A 23836-nucleotide genomic window follows, 5' to 3' on the forward strand; every position below is an offset into this window, starting at 1 on the left:
AATTATATTTTTCAAAGCTGAGAAATATTGTTTGGAATTGGAAAATACAATGAATTTATCTAAACACTGTGTTTGGTTTGAAAGAAAATGTAGGGAAAGGCATGGTTTTGAAAATCAGATTGGACCAGACAGTCAGATCAGTTGACTCAGGAATCGGTTCTGTTTCACCCTAAAATTATTCATTTGGTCAGCAACCCATTGATCCAGGTGGCCAAACTATCGACCAAGGTTTTAAAAGTCTAGAGGCGTAGTTGAGGCATAAGCCTCAAAGTTTAAGGAAAAAAGTAGAGAGTTTGTAAATTGATGAAAATAACATATAATCTACTAAATTAGTTGATTAATTTAAGGAAAAACTAATCAACTAACAATTATAAACATTGTACATTCATGTAAAAAGCCAATTTAGAAAAAAGGAAACAACTTAATTGATTTGATCTATAATAATAATAATAATAACAAGAAGGAAAAAGTCACGGCGGGATGTGACTGTGAGGTAAGTGTGAGAAGCAGATTAGATCCTAATTCCTGCAACAGACCAGGCTGTTTTGAGAAAATAGGCTTATCCATCTATTCTACTTGAACCATTACTAGGTTGTGAAATGTTTGAACATAAAAATAAAAGTAGGGGATGAAATGCTGTAGAGAAATAAGCTAACAATAGTTTTGTTATATAAAAAATAATTAATATAATATATTGATTGATCAGGGTTGATTTTGCCACTAAAAAATAATAATGGTACATGTGGACTGCTTTGTGGTTAGTTGATGGTGTCAATGTGCCATAAAAAAGGGGTCTTTGTATGCAATATTTTAATATCAAATACCCTCAATATGCAGGTTTTGCGTATCAAGAGTTCAAAACCATGGAACTTATTTTTACTTTTTTTTTACAACAGGGGATAGTGTGCACCACAGCCATTAATGATTCTTACTTTTAAAAAGTCTAAGGGTCATTTGGTTCACAGTTTGAATTGGAATCAGAATTGGAACAGTCTATTCCTCCTATCTGTTTGGTTCAGATGGGAATTGGAATCAGTTAGAATAGATTATCATTCAAGTCACTCCCAAGAAAGAGGAAATGGTAGTTTCCTCAAATGGGGAATGCCATTTCACCAGGAATAGGAATGAGATTTCGGTTCTACCCAACCAAACAGTTGGAATTCCAATTCCAATTCAAGACCCCTATTCCCACAAACCCAACTAGCCCTAAATTCTTTTAATAAAGTGTGGTGATCCTGAAAGTCGATACATATTGTACAATACATACCAATGCAATATTTTGAATTTTGATTGGATGTAAAAAAAAACAGTACAAGTGTAAGAAAATGTTAATGAAGTGATTAAGAATAGGTTTTGATAATAAGCAAAGGAAAAGATCCATCAAAATAGTTCTCGTTTGGAAACCTAGAAAATTCAGGTTTTGAAAATTGGAGACCAATTTAACTTTCAAAACGTTTCCAAGCATTTGATGTTATGTTATCATATCAATGGATCTGAAGACTTAGTTTACTTTTCTTTTTAATTTTTAACTTCAGAAAAACTGGAAACAATCAAACAAACTTGGGTGGAGAATGAATCTTTCAGGTTTTAACTAAAAGAAAATAAAAAGAAAAGAGGGCAGAGGCAGAATTGAATTTGGCTCCTTCAATGGCATAAATTAAATATCAATTACAAGATCTTATCTCAAACATGTTGTAGACATATATTTGAATGTGCCAAAAATGTGAATGCTAAAATGAACAAGTGGAAAAAAAGATAGGATTAGGAATGAAGTTATCCATAAGAATTTAGGAATAGCTCCAATAAGTGGTAAAATGAGAAATGATAGATAAGGCTGCATTTGGCATTCCTTATTTTAAAGATTTATCTTCTTTTTGCAGTTAAAAACTCTGTTCATTAGAGCATTTTAAGAGCAAAAAAGAGATGTCTTTAAAATAAGAAATGCCAAATGCAACATAAAATGGTTGGGAGAATGACTGTTTAGCCCTGGGTCAGAATTTTTAGGCTCAAAGCACAATTGGGGTGGGTGTCATCTCGGAATTGATGCCAATTCACAGTCGGGCATTAGTGTGCAGAGTGGGGTTTTGACCTTTAGAATGTTTATAACTCTGCAGTGGAAATCAGAAATCTACATTGGGCCTTTCCATACTTCACTGAAAAAGGTTTGGGAACATGTATAGAGGACAGGCTACTTCTCCACCGTGTAGCCCCAGGGTAATTAATTCATTTGGAATACTCTCAAAACCTTTTAAACCCAGATTGGCTAATTTGTCCGCTCAATGGTTTGCTTCCCTGATGCGTATGGGGGTACGAGTGACCCTCCAGCCTGGGCATTATTTACTTCGAAGTTCGAATCGCTTGTATGCTCGAGAGAGAGAATCTGATTCGATAATGACCCGCCTGAAAGTTGAAACCCTTGCTCCAAGCCATTGGGTCAATGGAAGTATAACATAACAGATTTTAATTGAGTAGCCCCAAACCCCAAGCCGTTGGTCATTCCAGTTTCGGAGGATGCCTCCTGCTCCAGCTCTTCTCCGCTTCACTATTGCTGCTCTTCAACCCACCCTTCCGGTGGATATCAAGTTTACCTTCTTGAATCATCGAGGTGTCGTGACTCATTGAGATTTGAAAAAATTGACGACTTTTTGCAGATGTCATACAATTGCCATAATGAAAATATTATAAGTCAAAACACTAAGCACCTAGTCAGCACGATCTTCACTAATTGGCAAACGATGTAAAAACCTTCAACCAATCGAATATGAATTCAGTCAGTCCTAGCAAAAAAAATCAAGGTGTTATATGCAACACTAGGGTGTTCTCTAAGTGACTGACATGCCACATCGGCATCCAAATGCAGTGATGATCAAGACTAGAGTCCAAAAATCGACAGAAGGTATTACTCTTGATAGAGCACAATGGTAGGACAAGGACAAGATTCATGTAATCAACCCAAATAGTTGGAATTAAAGCTGAATTGAATAGAATATAACAATCATGTTCAACAAGAGGGGCAAGCTGTTTCAACATTTACCACCTTCAAACTAAAACAATAAAGTTGGTAAATCATAGGCAATAGGATCTAAAACTTGGACAAGGATATTTACAAAATTTTAGTCTTAAAGGATCAACCCTTGTGCAGGTGCAGGTTTGGAAGGCTGCTCACTTTCAGTTTTTGGTGCCTCAGAGAGATGAACCTGAGCATGGTCCTCAACTCCTCTTTTTGGTTCCTCTTCAGCCGTGCTGCCAACCTTCTCTTTTGCCTTCTGGCCTACCTCCCCGGCTGCTTTAGCAACCTTATTGAAAGCACCAGTTACCCATGCTGCCCCAGTAAACACATACCTGTTCTTCATGATAGCAGACCCAGCACTACTGACTTTCTGCTCAGCAGCTGCGAATGCTGATTTGGTCTTTTCTGAAACCTGAAATTTCTGGTCCATTTCCTTGACTTTGTCATTGACGACAGATGTACCAACACTTATCTTCTGGCTAAGACCCATCCTCCTGTCCAGAGAAACAACCTTGGCAGTTGCAGTGGACGTTAATTGATGCTTCTCATCAAAAGATTTTGCTCTGTTGATGGCATCCTTGCCTAAGATGAAGCCCTTGGCAAGCATGCTACTAACAACTTCTTCTGCCCTTTTGACAGCAGATTCAGAACCACCAGGAGGAACTTTGCTTTCATTTTCCTAAATGAGATTGAAAAACAAGAGAATTAAACACATTGATTTGGTACAAAAACACAAAGAAAACAAATGCTCTCTGTATAGCATCTTACTGGGGGTGGAATAGAAGCAGCAGGTGGCAGTTGGTAATCTGGTGCCGGAGTTATTGTGACAGACAAATCCACTATTGTTGCACCCTGTGATACCACAAATACATGGTTATAACATAATTGGGACAAGGATTAGATGATGAAATGTCCAAGGATCCACAACCAATCATCTAGTGTATCCTAAATAGATGTAGATAAAACTCAGCCTACTGAATAGCTACTACCATTCAATACCTATAATTTTAACCAACTAGTTATCTCTTTTTCTGTGTAAATCAGGACTATAGGATCAGAAAACTATTATGATTTAGCTAGACAATATTTGAAACAGGAAATCTCCTAGATTGCAGTCACCAAATAGATGAACTTGAAAATCCAGCACAAAGGAAGATGAAACTAGGAAGATGAATTTTCCTAGTTCTCATCATTTAAGGAACATAGAAGTTACCTCTGAAAACAAAATAGGTTTTGTTATCAGGATTCATAGTATGCAACACATTGACGATATTAATTTAAGGTGCTTTGGTAAAAGAAGTTAAATAGTTGATCATTAATTTTGTAAAAGAAATATTTGCTTCCATCAAATGGTATGGTGGTGTCACTGGTGATCTAAAGCCATAGAAGAAGAAAATGTCTTGAGAAGTGAATGCACCGAAAGAAGGACCGCAGTTTCAGCCCCCTGACTGTCCTTAAAGGTAACGTATGCAGTTTGAGACCGTTCATTGTCACTGCAACAAGCAAATGATAAATTTGATCTCCAGAAAAGTCAAGAAAGAAAGCAAGAAAAAGATCTTAAACTGCACAAAAAATCAACCTTTTCATTTCAACATATTCAATATCACCAGAAAAGGAAAAGAACTCCTTGATATCTTGCTCTGTTGCTCCCAAGGAAATATTGCTGACTTTTACTGTCCGCACCTGTAATGACAAAGAAATGCAATGAATAAGAGATAGAGTATAATACCCAGTGCTTATAATATTCCATCAAGCAATCAAGCATAATATATGATGATACAACTATGATGAATATGCACCTGTAAGAAAGGAGCTGGTACATGTCTGATTAGAATATTCATATCCTTGAATTTAAATTAGAAAACTCAGAAATTCAGAATCTGATGCTACATATATATTTGGAGTTTGGTGTTATCATCTTTTTATGGGGATCTAAACAATAAATATAACTGGCATATAGAATCAAAAGAGCTCATCAAGGTCCTCACTTATTCTGTCTACATTGTATTGGGAAAATCCCAATATTTGCAAAAGTTTCTGCTGTTGAAGAATGGTAGCAAGAGCAACTGCAAGAAACAAAAATAGGAGTGCTGACCTGACTCCAAATTCACTAAAACTGATTTACAAATTGATATCAGGCACAGGTGATTTCCAACAACAGTAATGACCTCTTGAAACCCATCCCTTGCAAGCAACCCAGCTAGATTGTTAGCAGCTCTGGGCATCCACTTGAATGAGCAGTTCAGTATAGCAGCCAAAGCTTCTCCCTAAGTAAACATCTGAAGGTCCGAGAGATTTAATCTCCTAGTAGACCTGTTCATGGGTTGGTTAGACCGATGGCCTGGCCTAGCCTAGCCTGTTCTTTATCAGGCTTGGACAAAATTTTAGGCCCAGAAGGTGGATTGTGGCTCGAGTGGGATTCGGCATATGAGGTCTTGGTTAATTAGGGAGGGAGTTTGGAACCGATTGTCCAAGTTACCGGTAGAAAAAGAAGAAGAGATTTTTTTTTTAAAAAAGGAGAGTCAGGTCAACGAGAGCTTGAGAAATGGTGAATAGGGTAAGAAGCAGATCTTTGAAGACGATGGGGAGAAGCTCATCAGTTCCAGTGACGATTGTCTTAATGGTGAGGCTGGTCTGTCTACAGGGACGCGTGATCTGTGCTGTAGTGGATCTCCTGTGGGGTGTGGCAATTCTGTCACTCAGGATGGCGCTATCAGGGCATCTCAAGACTCCAGTGTTTCCTTGGTTGAGTCATGTATGAGAGTTCAGAAGAAGATGTAGAAGGGCTGGAGTTGTGGGTGGGGATGGCAAGAAACATCTGAATGATATTTTGAAGATCAAAGATTTTGTTGGTGCTGAAGAGGGTGGCCTCGTCAGAGATGCAGCTGACAGGATTATCTTTGTAGACAAGCTTTCATCTCATCTTCCAGCTTGTTTTGAGGAGATTGTGGTTGGTAAGCTGGGTGTCAATCTGGGTTGTAGGAGGAAGAATGAGGAAAGATGTCAAGTTACTGAGGTTGGATTGGGTCTTAAGAAGTCGGGCTTCTAGCAAGATGCATATGTCCATGTAACTTTTCTCTAGGCTAAAGCTCGGATTGGTTGGAGACGGTCCCACAAAAAATTTCAAGAAGGTTTACGAGAGGGGTGTGAAGACAAAGTCGTCAGAGTTTGTTGATCCTGGTGGGGGAGAACAAATTTGTCTTTCAAATTCGGATCTGTAGCTGGTTAATGCTCAACAGGAAATCAAGAATTTTGGGGAAGGGAAAGAAGATGATTTGAGGATAGCTGGTACGACTTCAGAAGGTGAAAAAGTTGCTGAGAATAATGTTGAAATTGGAAAAAAAAAACTTGGTCTTTTCTTTTTGGGATGTGCTAGGAGAGCCTTTGAAGATTTTGGGAGGAGGAAGGAGAGTTTGAAGAAAGTCATTGTGGGGAAAGGAGGAAAAGCTTGGAAAGAAGAAGATGTTAGAAGGGTATTCATCAAAAAAAAAAAAAAGATGTTAGAAGGGTTGATGTGCTTGAGGAGGAAGATTAGTAGAGACTGGAGCTTGTCTTTCCTCTTGTTTTTGTTGTCTTTTGTTGTGGGGTTAGGGTTGAAGGGGGTGTTGGGGTGGTTGGTTTTGAGAGAAGTCGTTATAGGTTGTTCTGTTTTGAGTTTTTTGTAGGGTGGTCGCCTCTTTCTGTTGGTGACTGCTTGTCACCTCTCTCCTGTATGCTTTTTCTTCTTTAATAAATTTTCTTTTATTATCAAACTTCAAAAGAAAGCCCACAGGATTAGGCTTGGGCTTGGGCTTGGGCTTGGGCTCTAAGCACCAAGCTCAACTATTTTTCAGGCCAGGCTAGAGCTTTCTCAAATAAGCCTGGAACGAGCCTGAGCCCAACCCAATGATATTACACTGCCGGTCCTGAGCCTGGGATAAAGGAGGGTCGCATCAGGTTGGAAACTGGCACTAAAATTTTTGCCAAACCCTCGTTTATAATATATATAGTTTATTAAATTATTACCAAACTAATATAACATTAATTTGTTAAATTACATTGTAGGTAGGACTTTTTATGTCCAGACCGTTCTTCAGGCTCGGTCTCAAGATCCAATCCTGATGGCTGGGCTGGACTCAGTTTCAGACCTAGACATTTTCTGTTAATAAAGAGGCAAAGCCCAGCCTGGCCCGGCCTGTGAACAGCTTTATCTCCAAGCATCACCCTGTTAATGACCACTTGACAGTCACTTTCAAGTTTCAACCTGTAAATCTGTCCAGCCATACGAAACAGCAAGTTTTAAACTTAGCCTTATTTAGGAATTTAACAAAATACAAATTTTAAACTCCAAATTCTGTGCTCTAGCAGATTTAGAAGTATCTAGGGGCCATTGGGAATTTTTTTACACAAAAATGAGTGGAATTCCATTTTAAATCCACTCACAACATATAAATACATCCTTAAAGCTTTCTTGCAAAAAAACAAATGCTATAAAGAAGATGTCTAATTTGAAAGTCAACTTTGATAAAAGTTGTGTTGTTGGGATAAATATGGATGAGAGGGAGGTGACAAAGAGGGCCGAAGTTCTAGATTTCTCGATGGCCTTTGAATTATCTGGGAATGCCTTTAGGGGATAATCCAAGGAACAGTTTTTGGGACCTAGTGGTGGATAGATTTACTAAGAGGTTAGCTTTGTGGAAGAAAAATTATTTGTCCATGGGGGGGAGAATCACATTGATAAAAATTTACATTGAGAAACCTGCCTGTCTATTTTTTCTGTCTTTAGGATCCCATATAAAGTGAGTAGAATATTGGAAAAGCTGATGAGAGATTTCTTATAAGAACCAAGGGAAGAGAAAAGAGACCATAGAGTTAGTTGAGAGATGATCCATTAAAAACAAGACTGATGGTGAACTAGACATTGGAAACATTCAAAAAAGAAATAAGACATTATTGGGGAAATGGTTATAGAGATTGGCAGAGGATGGGGACAAGTTCTGGGCAAAAGTAATTCTGAGCATTCATGGGCAAGCGGCTAATGGCTGGGATGTGGGAGTCTTGGCTAGGGCTACAAGAGCTTCTCCACAGAAATCCGTTCATGCCATTTTACCTTCTTTCATGCCATTTATCAAGTATAACCTTTACTCTGGATTGCAAGTGAAATTCTGGGAACATATTTGGGTGGGAGATGTGCCTTTGAAAGAATAGTTTCCATCATTGTACTCTCTCTCTCTCTCTCTCACACACACACACACATGCACACTCTATTCAAAAAGGAGCTTGTGAATACTTTCTTGGTCCCTTCTGAGTTAGGGTATGGGTTTGATTGGGATTTGGGTTTCAGGAGGGGTCTTAGGGACTTCGAAGCTGAGAATGTCTTGGCTTTGCTCCAGATATTGGGTGGGGTGGTTTTGGATCCCTCAAAGGAAGATGGTATAATTTGGACTTGACTTCTCATGGTGAGTTCTCTTATGCCTCCTTCTTCAAAAGCTTTAGTCCAATCCTCTGTTAGTCTTGGCCAAACCTTTCCTTGAGATTTGGGGTAAACCAATTCCTCTTAGGATTGGAGCTTTTTGTTGGGAAGCTTTTCTAGAAAGGTGCAATACTTGTGGCTTGCTTTAAAAGAAAAGACTCACCTGGTGCTTGTCTTCTAGTTGGTGTATCCTTTGTAAGGCCAATGGTGAGAGCTGTTATAACTTGTTAATCTTCTACACTTTTTCTTCTACTATTTGGGTTTGGTTCTTTTCTTCGTTTGGTTGCAGGTGCACTCCCCCTTCAAGTATACAAGGCTTGTTTTACTTCTTCCTTTCTTAGGTGGTCAAAGAAGAGCAGAGTAATGTATATGGGTTGCTATTTTCTAGACAATATGGGAAGAAAAGAACTCACAATTTTTTACTGAAAAGGAAAGAAGTAAAGAGGCAATAATTGAAGTTGCAACTATCAGAGTGGTACAGTGGGCAAAACCATTAGAGCTGTTACAACTTACAAGATGTATCTACAGAGGTATTGATTAGAAACGGGAAGAAAGTAGCTAATTCAGCTCCAGTCCAGATGAAAACCAGACCCTTTTGGTCTACACCAGCCCTTGGATTTATCAAATAAACTTTGATTGGAGCAGTGAAGGTAATCCGGGAACTTAAGGTATTGGAGGGACCCTCAGAGATGAGGAAGGGAGAGTCATTACATTGTATTCCAGACCTATTGGGGTGGGGGATTCTCTTAGAGCTAAAACCATGGCAGTATTGGAAGGGCTAAGGAAGGCTAAGGAATTGAATCTACAATGGATTATTGTTGAAGGAGACTCTAATATGATTATAGAACAGATGCAGAAGGAAAAGAGCAGAAAATGGAAATATGCTAATGAAAAGAGAGAGTTCAAATGGTTAACTCTGTGAGTAGAGATTCAAATTCAATGGGTAAAGAGAAGTGCCAACTCATTTGCAGATGCATTTTCTAAGCAAGGGGTGGGAAGGGAACAAATGTTCTGGACAGTGTTGTGACCTTTTTATTTTATTTTATTTATTTATTTTATTTTATTTTTATTTTTTTTGGTTGGGGGGAGGGTTAAGAGAGCTTACCTCTCTCCCCATAGCTTTCTGTTGTTGCAATGCTTAATTTTCATATTAATAAAATGCTATGTTATTGAAAAAAATCTCTTCTAATTTGCTTGGGCATAGTTTCTAAAGCAAGCAAAGTATATCACAGGTATCAAAAGCTTTAAAAACATAAATGATGCAGAAATGTGAAAAGAGAGCCATTGATGGAGAAATCAGGTTTCTCCCAACTCCTCTAGTGTGAACTCATAATTTTGGGTTTTCCTATTCTTAATCAATTTCGTTTTTCTGGATTATTCTAGATTATAGCTGTCACTATATGCCGATCCGAAATTTTTCCCTAAGTGAATGGGATAAGGGCTGGTACTCTAATAAACCAACCAAAAGCTTACTGTTAGCGTAGGGGTATTTCTGTCTTTATACTTATGTTGAGGTTGCTGATCTGTAATATTATATTAGAACTAGTGCCCCTCACTTAAATAAGGGCACATGTGTCTTTTCCATTATATTAATAATATAAAAACATGTCTGGCCGAATGGGAGAGTTACTTTTCCCTGATTCGAACCAGACTTTTCCTCTCTTTTCTCCTCCTTTCTCTCTCTTTCTTCCCTCTTTCTTCCTCTTTCTTCTTGACTGTTATCAGACTAACAGAACTCAAAGGCAGGCCGAATTATAACATGGTATCAGAGCTCAACTAAGCAACTCGGATCTGCCCAGATTTCTGTTCTCTGTGCACTCAATCTAGGGTTTTCCCTTGATTTCTCTACCATCGATTGGAGATAAGGGAAAGGGCTGAAAAGGAGTGATTGCCCTCTTCCCTTGGAGGTTTCTATGCCTCCAGTTGTGTCTTGTGTGGTCGGTTGCTGTGATTTCTAAGAAGCCCTCCCCTAATCGATGAAGAGAAGAGGGCTGATTCGTGTGGTGCAATGGGTGTCTTGTGTTGACTGATTTTCTTTTCGTGTGGTTTGTCTTTCAAGTGATGAGGTAAGAGATTTCTGCGCGTATTTTCTGTTATGAATCAAATAGGAATTATGTTTCAGATCGTATGATGGAATTTCAGACTATAGTGTGCTAGGGTTTATGCTGTTTTTTTGTGTGATTCGAAGGAGGAGTTGTGCTCATATAGTGGTGAGATTTCAAGTAGTCGTAGGGTAGGGTTTGTGGTGTAAAGAGTGCAATCTTCAGCAATAACAAGTGCTGAAATCAGTGTGATCAAACAGTGTGCAGCGTGTCGAATTCAGTGATAATAGAATTCAGCAATGAGAGATAACAGTGATAGCAAATCTAATGTGATGATACCTACTGACTACCTGAATGTTCAAATGACCTCCATTAAACTGAATGGAGAGAATTATATACCTTGGGCTTAATCTGTAGAAGTTTTTCTGAAGGCAAAGAAGAAGGTGAAACACATAAGGGAGGAGAAACCCTCCACTGATTCTCATGAGTATGAAGACTGGGAACAAGAAGATGCAAAGATTATCACGTGGTTATGGAATAGTATGGAACCCAAGATTAGTGTAAATTTCATGTTTCTTGACACTGCCAAAGATGTGTGGGACCATGCTAAGAAGTTGTATTCTGGTCAAGACAATACAACCAGAGTATATAAGCTGTATCAGGAATACTTTAATCTGCAACAAGGCAATCAGAGTCTTGAGGAGTACTATGCTAGTATGAGAAACATCCGTAATGAGTTGAATATTTATCACCCCTCACTTCTAATGTCAAAATTCAACAACAACAGAGAGAACAGCTTGACGTGACTCGATTTTTGGTGGGGCTGAAATCTGAGTATGAACCAGTACGGGCTCATATACTAGGAGGGTCAGCTCTCCCTTCTTTAGAAGAGGTGTTTGCTCGACTTCGGAGGACTTCTATTGGATCTACTGAGAACTCTAATGTCTCAGATAGATCAGCCTTTGCAGTGCCAAGGGGCCGTGGTATTAGAGGTGGAGCTCGAGGAGCTCAGTCTGGCCGTGGTGGTAGCAGTGGTCCAGTATATGGCCGGAGTGGTGGTGGTGGACCTACATATAACCGTGGTGGTGGTCGTACTGGAGGTAGAGATTCAGGAGGAGCCTGTGGTAGAGGACGTGGCTCAGGTCCGAGGAGGTGTACTCATTGTGGTATGGATGGGCATACCATTAATCATTGCTATGACTTGCATGGTCCACCCTCAACCTGGGCCAATCATGCCATGACTAGTGACACCAGTTCCAGTTTCAGACAGGAGAATCGTTCAGCTGATCAGATGCCTCTTACATCCATAGATGGTTCCGGGAAGGAGATGGTGAGTGTTCCATGTGATGAGTATGAGAGGTTTGTCCAATCCACATCTCAGCAGAACACGACTACTTTCGCACACTCAGGTATGCCTTGCTTGGCATCCACACCCAATCCCTGGATTATTGACTCTAGAGCCTCCGATCACATGACTGGAACTCCAAGTGTGTTTTCTTCCCTCTCTCATTGCTCAACATCCTCCATTTGTGGTGTTGGTAATGTTAACCTGGACCTTGTATCCCTATCCTCAGTTTTGTATGTCTCTAAATTTCCATTAAACCTTATATCTGTTAGTTAATTGTTCCATTACCTTTTACCCTTCTATGTGTTTTTTTCAAGATCTCAAGACGGGGATGAAGATTGGTGGAGGGCATGAAGCTGGTGGATTGTATTATCTTGATGGTGGTGGAAGAACATCGACAGCTCTCCAGTCATCTCTCTCTCCTCTCCAGTGGCACTATCGATTTGGTCATCTTTCGCTGAAAGTTTTGAAATCTTTGGTTCCTTCGTTGAGTCAACTTTCTGTTTTAGATTGTGAGTCGTGTCAGTTTGGGAAACACCATCGTGTTCCCTTTAGTTCTAGGGTTGATAACCGTGTGTGGAGTCCTTTTTCTTTGATTCACTCGGATGTTTGGGGTCCTTATAAAGTGATGTCATACAATGGATATAGATATTTTGTCATTTTTGTTGATGATTTTTCAAGGATGATGTGGCTCTATTTAATGAAAGAAAGAGGTGAATTGTTTACCATATTCCAGAAATTTTATGTTGAGATTCGCAATCAATTTGGTGTTCACATTAAAATTTTTCGTTCTGATAATGGTCGTGAATATTTATCTTTATCATTTCAAGAATACTTGAACCAACATGGCATTATACATCAGACCTCATGTACCTACACCCCACAACAAAATGGGGTGGCTGAGAGAAAGAATCGTCATCTCTTGGAAACAACACGATCCCTCATGCATCACATGAATGTTCCCAAACCCTTTTGGAGTGATGCGGTGCTTACTTCTTGCTTCTTGATTAATCGGATGCCCACGTCTATCCTTGATGATCATTCCCCATTTACTACCTTGTTTCCCACCTTGTCTCCATTTCCTCTTTCTCCCCGGGTATTTGGGTGTGTCTGCTTCGTCCATAATCCGGGCCCCGAAAATGACAAGTTAGATGCACGATCCCTTAAGTGCATCTTCCTTGGCTATTCTCAGACCCAGAAAGGGTATAAGTGTTACCGTCCTAGTTCTCGACGTTCCTTTGTGTGTGATGATGATACCTTCTTTGAGTCTACTCCATTTTTCTTGGGGTCCGATGATGCTTCTTCCTCCTCATCACCTCCCCCTCTTCCACTTCCAATTGTTGATTATGTTCCCCTTGTTCCAGCCGTGACCAAGTCCTTGCCTCCAGTGCCACCACCTGTTGAACGCCAACCTATCCGTCAAGTGTATACACATCGCCCACGTGTATCAGCTGCTACTCCTCCGGCTCCATCACCGTCAACAGATCCGGCAGTTGTCTCCACACCAGCCCCGAACCTAGTATCTGATCTTGATCTTCCCATTGCCTTGCGGAAAGGTAAACGCACTTGCACCCTTCATCCTATTTCTAATCATGTTTCACTCACTCACCTTTCCGCCTCCCATCGCCAGTTTATCTCTTTGTTATCCTTAGTTGTTCCTAAGGATGTCCAGGAAGCCCTTGCCTCTCCAGGGTGGTGTCGTGCAATGGACGAAGAGCTCTCAGCTCTACTTCATAATCATACTTGGGACCTCACCGCTCTTCCTCTTGGGAAGCAGGTTGTCGGTTGTAAGTGGGCTTATACTATTAAGTATTTGCCTGATGGTAGTGTTGAGCGCCTAAAAGCTCGATTGATTGCAAAAGGGTACTCCCAAACCTATGGTATTGACTACACAGAGACCTTCTCCCCAGTTGCTAAGATAGGGTCGGTTTGTGTTGTGATCTCTCTTGCAGCTATGTATGATTGGCCCCTATATCAGCTTGATATCAAGAATGCCTTTTTGCATGGTGATTTGCTCGAGGAGGTCTACGTGGAGCAACCATCGGGGTTTGTTGCTCAGGGGGAGGCTGGTAAGGTATGCAGAGTCAAGAAGGCTATATATGGGTTTAAATAGTCTCCTCGAGCATGGTTTGGTAGGTTCAGTAAAGTGGTAAAGAAGTTTGGTATGAAACAGTGCCAAGTTGATCATTTCGCCTTCAGTCATGACTCTCCGACAGGAAAAATACTATTGGTGGTGTATGTAGATGATATTGTTATTACCGGGAATGATAAAATGGGCATTGACAGGTTGAAGACTTTTCTACAGGAACATTTTCAAACAAAGGACCTTGGTAAATTGAAATATTTCTTGGGGATAGAAGTAGTAAGGTCTAAGAACGGTATTAATTTGTGTCAGAGGAAATATGTGCTTGATTTGCTGGAGGAAACAGGTTTATTAGGTGTTAAACCAGCTGAAACACCTATGGAAACAAATACTAAGCTGAGCAGTGATATGGGTGAAGTGTTTGAAGACCCTGGCAGATACCGACGACTTGTAGGTAAACTAAACTGCCTAACCATTACTCGGCCAGATATTTCATTTGCGGTTAGTGTGGTAAGTCAGTTCATGCAGAAACCTTTGGTTCCTCATTGGAATGCAGTTCTAAGAATTGTCAAGTATTTAAAAGGGGCCCCTGATCGTGGTTTGATATACAAAAGTGGTGGAACACTTGAAATAGAAGGGTATACTGATGCTGACTGGGCCGTTTCTATGTCTGCTAGGCGGTCTACCACAGGTTATTGCACTTTTCTGGGTGGTAATCTGGTGACATGGAAAAGTAAGAAGCAGACAGTCATGGCAAGAAGTAGTGCAGAGGCAGAATATAGAGCTATGGCACATACTGCTTGTGAATTAGTATGGCTAAGGAACCTTCTACAGGAGATAGGATACAACATTAATACTCCAATGAAGCTCTATTGTGACAATCAGGCTGCAGTTCATATTTCTCCTAATCCGGTGTTTCATGAAAGAACCAAGCACATAGAGGTTGACTATCACTTTGTGAGAGAGAAAGTGTTGAATGGAGTGATAGACACTGCATACGTTAATACAGGAAACCAATGGACAGACTTATTTACAAAAGGGTTGAGTCGGGGAAGAGTGGACTACATATGTAACAAGCTGGGATTATATGATATATACTCACCAGCTTGAGGGGGAGTGTTAGTGTAGGGGTATTTCTGTCTTTATACTTATGTTGAGGTTGTTGATCTGTAATATTATATTAGAACTAGTGTCCCTCACTTAAATAAGGGCACATGTGTCTTTTCCATTATATTAATAATATAAAAACATGTCTAGCCGAATGGGAGAGTTACTTTTTCCTAATACGAACCAGACTTTTCTTCTCTCTTTTCTCCTCCTTTCTCTCTCTCTTTCTTCCCTCTTTCTTCCTCTTTCTTCTTGACTGTTATCAGATTAACGGAACTCAAAGGCAGGCAGAATTATAACACTTACAAAGTCTCAACCGTATATTGGGTTTTTGGTGGGCCAGTAGGAAACACTAAATCTGCAGGAGTCAGAGCCCTTCTAGTTGGTGTCAATAACAATCAAATATCCCCAAACCACATTTATAACAGTTGAAGGAGATTTAAGAAATGCCATCTTATGGTCTCAAAATGTGGACAATGGACCTTGGAGATTATCACATTGCCTCAATGAAATTAGAGAAATCCTATCTCAGTTGAATGCCACGATCAAATGGACCTAGGGAAATTTATCCAAGAAAAGAAAAAAGGGTTCCCGGGGAAATCACACAGCTGATGGATTAACTAAACCTAGGGTGGAGAGTCTTCTTTGTAAAGTGACAACACTATGCTTGAGTAGCTTTTATTGTTGGGCTATGCGTCTCTTGCTTATTCTTTCACCTTTTGTCTTTTGTCTTTTGTCTTTAATGAAATTCTTTCTAAAAGAAAGAAAAAAGTATAGGTAAGGAAGCCTAGATAACTTCACTCACTAAGCTTTCAGTAAGTGAGTGGAGCAAGCTAACAGAGGCAACAAAGTTTAACAATGTTAGCAAGCATTAGAAAGCACAGCAATAGCTCAACTAGGATTTTCTGAAGTGGCAGTTGTTTTTTCTTTACAAAAATTGTTTTCTTTTCTGACATGGTAGTTGCTTTTTTTAATTCCAACTATCATATATGATAGGGACTGAAGTTTGCTTCTTTGACTGATTCATCAAAAAAACAAACAAGTTTGCTTCTTTGACTTGACTTTGTTGTTGCTAGATATGGTAATTCAGTTACCTATCCGATGAGATCAATGTATTGTGAATCCAATATGTTATGGGAAAGTTACAACTGTTTTACTAATAAGGCATTAATATGGGATTATAGTATGTTTAAATTTCTTATCTATATTGAAATTGTTGTCATTGTCATTTATTTTTTTTGAAAAGGTAAGGTAATTTATTAAAACAAGAACCAGTACAAAGGAGCCTAGGCCATTAAAGGCTGCCTAGAGCCACCACAAATTACAGATACATCCAGTTCTGAGATCTAAACAACAGACTCAAATTCTGATTTTTAAACACCTCCGTTGTCGACACCCAGGACAGAAGTTTACCCACAACTTTCTGCACCATTTCCTCTGAAGATTTAGCTTTGCCCTGAAAAATTCTGTTATTTCTTTCAATCCAGATAGTCCAAAGCTCAGCAGCCGGGATAGTCTTATAAACCGAGATACCTTTCTTACTGAGACCCTCAATCTGCCAACACAACAGCAGATCCTTCACAGAATTTGGCATTACCCAGCTGATTTCCAAAGCTTGAAGAAAATGCCTCCAAATATAATTCCAGACTGGGCAATGTAAGGCCAGATGTTCAGTAGTTTCTACTACCCCACCACATAAGCCACATGACATGTCCGAAATCTGAATGCCACACTTCACTAGATTAACTTTGGATAGACATTTATTTAAAGCCATTGTCCAGAGCAAAAACTTCACTTTAGAAGGACTGATTGAGCTCCAAATCTGCCTAGCTGGAAAGTTTTCCTGACCTGAACTTATCAACTTACTGAACATAGACTTAACAGAAAACATGCCATCAGCTTCCCATTTCCATCTCCAGGTCTCCTCCATGTTTGGGTCAATCCTCTGGTTCTGGAGCAGGCCCAACAGAATTGCATACTCCTCAATTTCCCAATCAAAGAGGTGCCTCCTACAAGTTAAGTTCCAACTGAAAGAAATTCTCAGCCACTGAGGAGTCCTGATTTACAGAAATTTGATACAAGAGAGGAAAGGCATCTTTCAGACACACTTCAGAACACCAACAGTCTTTCCAAAATTTGATTCTTTCCCCATTTCCCAAGTTGTAACCGATTCCTTCCTCAAATAAATTAGTGTTCTTCATTATACCTGTCCAAATGGAGCTTATCCTTCTTGAAATATGAGAATTGGATCTTCAATCACCCCAGTCCACTCCATATTTGTCCATGATCAGCTTTCTCCACCAAGCATTTCTTTCATTTGCAAATCTCCAAAGCCATTTACACAGGAGGGCAGAATTGAATTTCTTCAATTTTCTTATTCCCAACCCTCCAACTTCCTTAAGAAGACACACTTGATCCCAATTTACAACATGAACCTTCTTCTCCTCCTCCCAACCTCTCTAGAGAAAGTTTTCTGTAGTTGCTCCAATCTGTTAGCCACTTTGGAAGAAATAGGAAATAGGGAGATAAATTAGAAAGAGTACTCTTAATCAAAATCACTCTCCCCCCAAAAGAAAGGTATTTAGCTTTCCAAGAAGCCAATTTCTTCTCCATTCTTCTGAAAGGAAGTATATTTAGCTCCAAGAGGGAGCCCCAAGTACTTGACCGGAAGATGGGCACTGACAAGCCATAACTTCTGCACAAACTTCTAGATTTGTAACAAGACCTACAGGGATAATCTGAGATTTACTCAAATTAACCTTGAGGCCAGACACCACCTCAAACCAGCTCAAAATTCCAAGCACCACCTCTAGTTGATTAGGAGAAGCATCAACAAAGCATAAAGTGTCATCAGCAAATTAAAGAATATTGACTTTTTCTTTTCCCGGAGCAATTGCAAAGCCCTCCCAAAGCCCATTCTCAGCAGCCTTCTTGCCAAAGAGAGATAAAATTTCCATGACACAAATGAAGAGTAGGGGAGAGAGAGGGTCACCTTGCCTCAAACCTCTTGAACTTCCAAAAAACTTCATTGTTTGCCCGTTAACTAAGATGGAGAAGTTAGGAGTCTTAACACAAACTCTGATCCAGATTCTCCAAAGCTGCCCAAAATTCATTTTCTCCAAAACCAAATCCAAGCAATGCCAGTTAACATGATCATAAGCTTTTTCAATATCCAGTTTACAAAGAACACCTGGGGTCCCCTCTCTTCTTCTGGACTCCAACAGTTCATTGGCAATGAGAATAGAGTCAACCATATGTCTACCCGGGACAAAAGCACTTTGGTTACAAGAGATAACACTGCCTAACACACACTTCATTCTTTCAGCCAAAACCTTAGCCAAGATTTTGTAGAAACTGTGCAAGAGACTAATGGGCCTGAAGTCCTTTACATTGACAGCCCCTCAATTTTTGGAATAAGAATGATGAAAGTTGCATTCAGACTTCTCTGAAAGGAGGCACTAGTGTGAAATGCCTGAAACACCTGCATCAGATCACTCCTCACAATATCCCAGCATTTTAAATAGAATAGATTAGAGAATCCATCAGGACCCGGTGATTTATCATTTTCTAGCTTCTTTACTACACCCTTAATTTCCTCTTCTGAGAATGGTCTCTCTAACCAGATTTTCTGCTCTTCATTTAACTTATTAAATTGGAGCTCAGAGGGAAAAGGTCTCTGAACCCACTTCTCTTTATAAAGGTTCTTATAGAAAGAAGTAGCTACAGATTTAACTTCAGAACTAGACTCACCACACCTGTCCTCCCACACCAGCTTGCTGATTAAAGAGAACCTAGCACGAGCATTTGCCATTTTGTGAAAGAACTTTGTATTTTTATCCCCCTCTTTAAGCCAAATGGATTTAGCTCTTTGTCTCCAGTTCCTCTCTTCCTCAATTGCCATCTTATCATATCTGATTTTTGCAATTGACCTCTGAAGTCTCAGATCTTCAGACAAGGGACCCGCCTCTTCAGCTCTGTCAATCTCTACGTTGGTGCTCAACAAAGCCTTCTTATTAGTAACCCACTTCATATTCTTCTCCTTACTCCAAATTTTTAGTTTACCTTTGACAGCCTTTAATTTTGATGCCATAACGAAAGAACTAGAGCCTTCCACTTGCAACTCATTCCACACAGAACTGATTAAGGGGATAAGATTTTCCTCCTCAAATCAAGCATTTTCAAACTTAAACGGGGATTTGACTATCTCACGGAGACCACAAACAAGTTGAATAGGGCTATGGTCGGACATTGGTCTAGGAAGGGTAAGCTGTTTGAAATCAGGAAAGAATTCACCCCAGTTTGAAGAAACCAAGAATCTGTCCAGCCTAACCAGGATCGGGACAGATTGGTTATTGGTCCAAGTGAATCTATTACCCTGAATTGGGACGTCCATTAATTCCATACTGTTTATGAAGTCAGCGAACATGTTCATCGAACCAATTCTTCTACCCCATGTATTCTTCTCATCCACCGAAATAGTTGCATTAAAATCACCCCCAATTACCCAAGGACAGTTTCGAGGGTCTCTCAAATCTGATAATTCCACCCGAAAATTAGAATCAACAGGACCATAAACGTTTGTGACTTGAATAAGTTTTCCATCTTGTAGTTTTAGTCTCAGAGTGATTGAGAAATTACCAATTCTGCAAGAAACCAAAGAACAAAAAGTGGGGTCCCAAAGGCTCACAATTCCACCAGCACTCCCCAAGGCAGCCAAGGCCTTCCACCTGACTTGACCCTCCCCCCAAATACTTCGAATTGTAGCAGCATCGACCCACTCCAGCTTAGTTTCTTGGAGCAAGACAATCTTTGACTTCGATTGCTTCAAAGAATCACATACCATCATCCTCCTCCTTCCCGACCCCAGCCCTCTAACATTCCAGGAAAGAATTTTCATTTCCTTCAGAGAAAAAAAAAAAAAAAAAAAACACTAAAGAAAAGGACCCACACCTCTTCTTAGACCCCCTTGCAGCCCCTTCACTGCTCCCCACCTTATCATTCAGACCCCAAGTTAATCTCATCATTTCTCTACTTCTCTTTGTTTTTAATCCCCTTTTTTTGCCGCCAATTTTCCCCTCTCCATAAGCACTCTTTGTTGTCATTGACATTGTTATTATTGTTTTACTTTTACCTAGGATTAGCAGTGAATATTTAGAGAAATTTTAGGAACTGGGGTCAATAGTTGAGTATCTACATGGTTTATAGACTTTATTTCAATAATTGTGCAATTAGGAATTATTTTAGTAAGTTTTTAAGTTGAATGTGAAGTCCTGCAAAGCATTGCCCAATCCCATACATTAAATTTATAGAATCAATGTAAATGGAATTAACAGGAATTGATTTGATCAACAAAGTACAGTTTAGTGATTGTGGTTGTGTGGAACTCGCTCCAAGTATGGATTCTTCCACCTTGTACTATATCTGCTTTTCTATTTTTTTATGTCTTTAAATTTGTTATTGTTCTCTAGAACAACAACTATTCTTCCTCTTTCCTTATCTTTGGTCTTATTCTAATTTGTTACTTCCAAAATCTGTCTCTGTTCACCATCACTATCATATGGCTAGACAATTGTTTTTCATCTTCCATTCATAATTTTCCATCTCAAACTTCTTTCTATTCAACTTGTGTTCTTATATTTCATTGTGTATAAATTGCTGCACTAACAATAAAATTGGATTTTATTGGCTGAGAGCTTTCTTAAACTGCTAAACAGGTTCTAGATCATTTGAAGGATTCATTTCTTGTAAACCTGTCCTTAGCACATTAGGTTGGGAATATGCATGATAAGATTGCTACAATTTCAAGGACATAGAGGTATAGAGTTGGGACTCTGAAATATACTTGAACAGCATTGCCAATCACATAAGTTATTACTAGTAATATGAATGTTTCAGAGAACAACACTGTACGGAGTAGTTCCCATGAGGTCATTTCTTCTGAAAGAAGGTGCTTCTAGATCTGATGGGCACTAGGTATGCTATGTCCTACATTCTGTTTTCTTCGATGATAACTAGCAATTAAAGGAACAGACATTTAAGGTCTTCAAGGGCTCAGGTATTAGTATTACTAGTTCCATGATCTTTTTTTCTTGATAAGTAAATGAAATTTATATTGAATATCAACACAAGATTTACATAATTTACATGTGCCCTTAGAAGGGTATATGTAATTTATTCATGCACTGACAAGATGAAGAATACCAGAAAACTTGCTTAGCTTGGTGATTGTATGATAGGTTAGGAATATATTATAGTGTTGAATATTTTGCAAAGATTTCAAGGAGAACAAGATAAGGATTTTTGTGATCTTCACTAAAAGGATGCATGCAAAAATGAGAAAGCCTAGAAGATTCCAAAGTAAGATCACAATGTCTGCATCAAGACTTGATTCACTTGCTTATTGATCAAAAACTAAGTTCAATAAGGACTTAACTATTCTACTTGTTGGGAAAAAGTCAATTTTGAAAGCTTAAATTCCACTGGAGATAACGTGCTTTTCCTTGAAGGATCTTTGAAATACTACATCATCCATAGTCTTCTACATGCAATAAATGCCACCACTTCCTAAATATCTAAATAGAAAATCAGTTCCACCAGCAAGCTAGGCTTTTAAAGGGTTATTTTTGTTATCTGATCAATAGTAGGCCTTTAAAGGGTTGGTTTACTAAATACCATTTTTTTATCAGCGGTTTACTAAATACCCATTAGTTGATATTATGCACAGAACTTGCATAATTTCATCTTCTTGATCTTATGGGAATAAATAAATCTTTTTTTTTTGACAAAAAATATCATGATTGGCCTCAAGATCTCGAAGAAATTAGATGCAAAATTATCAATTCGTCCTCCAATTTCTAGACTGTGGTATATTCAAATTTCTATTGTTGAGATAGCCCGAGAAAGAAATGATTCATAACATGTAACATCAAGTCTGAGAATTGCGTGACACTTTCCTAGTACAAAGAGGTATCAAGATTTTTATTTTTTTTGTGATCAGTAGGGAGATACCAAGAATCATTGGGAACAAGAAGGAAATGTGCAAGTACCCAAAGAGTAATCTGTCCAGCTGTGTAGAAGGAGCCAAACGAGGAAGAATACAAGTCAGCCTTCTCATAGACAGTATCACTCCCTTCTCTTAAATTCCAGGACCTACGTTTCTATCTGTATAACGATAAAAAAAAAAAAAAAAAAAAAGTTTCCATCTGTATTTAATCTTCTTTTTCTGTGTAAGAAAAAATCATTTTCACAGATTACATCAGAAAAGAAGTCGAGCGACAGAGAGGTTGAAAGGTATCCCGGTCGAACAGATCTGAGCTACTTGTCGATACTTAACAAGTTCCACGTTCAAACTCCAATCAAATTCATATTCAAGAAATATATCAATAATTTACAATTCCAAATACCATCTCATAATCCACAGATAATCAATTTGAACTGTATTAAGCATTTCTAATCATTCAAAACACACTTCGCACCCTAAAAACTTAAAAAGCAATTCCCGAATAGGAAAAGAACAAATATTGAAATCATCGAAGAGATGACATTCAGTGGAGATCGACGTCGCCTAAAGAGATAAAACTCACCGACATCGCGATCACTATCCTGGAACGGCAAAGCTCGATGGGATAAGATTAGCGGAGGATAATCAATCGCCGGAAAAGGGAAACAGTTGGAAGTTACACCCGAAAGCTTAGACCAGCAACGAGGAACTATAAGGGCCTTCTTTCCTTTTTCCCCTTGCTTTCGCGTTGAGTGATAGAGGGCGAAGAGTTCGGGCGACTCTCAGGCGTGTAGAACTTGTACGTTGATTCAGAGATATCGATCGGAAATTCGTTACGGTGACGGCAAAATAATGATGAACATCTGATGCCGACGAGATCGTTCTTCTGACGGCAGCGACGTGCTATTTTTGTCAGACTCGATCACGTGGTTCTCTGAGAGAGCTTCTCATTCTCTACAGAGCCTAGTCATTTCTGCCACGTGGAGAGACCCTATCCCTGATTTAGAGAGTAGAGTGTAGAGATGATCGTGGTCGGGCCGGGCCGAGCCTATCCGGGTTTTCGTTGGATTGGGGCCAAGCTAGACCGGGCTTAATGTGGGTTCTTCTAACTTTTAAGTAGGCGGGATGGGCATCTGAGTTTGCCCACATAAATCGATAAAATTAGAAAAAAACAATAGCATATGAATTTTTTTATCAAAATTCAAATTGAATGCAAATTTACTTCTTTTTTATTAATTTACTTTTATATCTTATTATCAATATAAATATGCATTGAAAATTTTATTTTTTTGTCATTTGTCAATACATAAATGTAATGTTGTCAAACATAGATAAAAGTGAAATAGAATGCAAATTTACTCTATACCTGAATTTACACTCCATTTGCATCATTTCCAAACGCAGCCTAAACAAATTAACTAAGTACATGAGATGAGAGTTCAGCCACAATAGGGAGTTTTTCATCAGCAATGGTGATCATCGAAGCATTTGGCTTTTTTGTGATAAAAGTATAATAGTGGAGGAACCCTACATTGCAGGGGGCAAACACATGATGGTAAGTGGCTTGTCAAAGGTAAATTATTATATAAGAAAAAAATTATAAAAGGTAAATTTTTTAATTGAAAATTTATTAAAAAAGAAATCTATTTAAAATAAATATAAATTTATAAATAATAACATATTTAATTTAATAAAATAAAACAATAAATAAATAATAACAGCCATCGGGTAATAGAGTGAGAGAGGGAGAGACGACTTGTCTTTTCCATGCATTGATGATATTCTTTCATCTGCAAC

At 38.9% G+C, this 23836-nt stretch overlaps 1 protein-coding gene across 1 annotated transcript; it reads right to left on the reverse strand.

Annotated features, from left to right (window-relative positions):
* Positions 1–2944: 2944 nt before the first annotated feature.
* Positions 2945–23145, reverse strand: LOC148864768 (binding partner of ACD11 1-like). The gene is made up of 5 exons (XM_088976706.1): positions 22623–23145; positions 4590–4693; positions 4428–4503; positions 3779–3862; positions 2945–3689 (listed from the first exon to the last, which is right to left on the reverse strand). Exons 1-5 carry the CDS (start codon positions 22626–22628, stop codon positions 3120–3122), a joined length of 840 nt encoding a protein of 279 aa, XP_088832832.1. The 5' UTR covers positions 22629–23145; the 3' UTR covers positions 2945–3119.
* Between the last annotated feature and the right edge of the window lie 691 nt (positions 23146–23836).

Source organism: Nelumbo lutea, chromosome 3 (genome assembly GCF_056320005.1).
Source record: "Nelumbo lutea isolate HS-2025 chromosome 3, American lotus-T2T, whole genome shotgun sequence".
In the NCBI taxonomy this organism is placed as follows: domain Eukaryota; kingdom Viridiplantae; phylum Streptophyta; class Magnoliopsida; order Proteales; family Nelumbonaceae; genus Nelumbo; species Nelumbo lutea.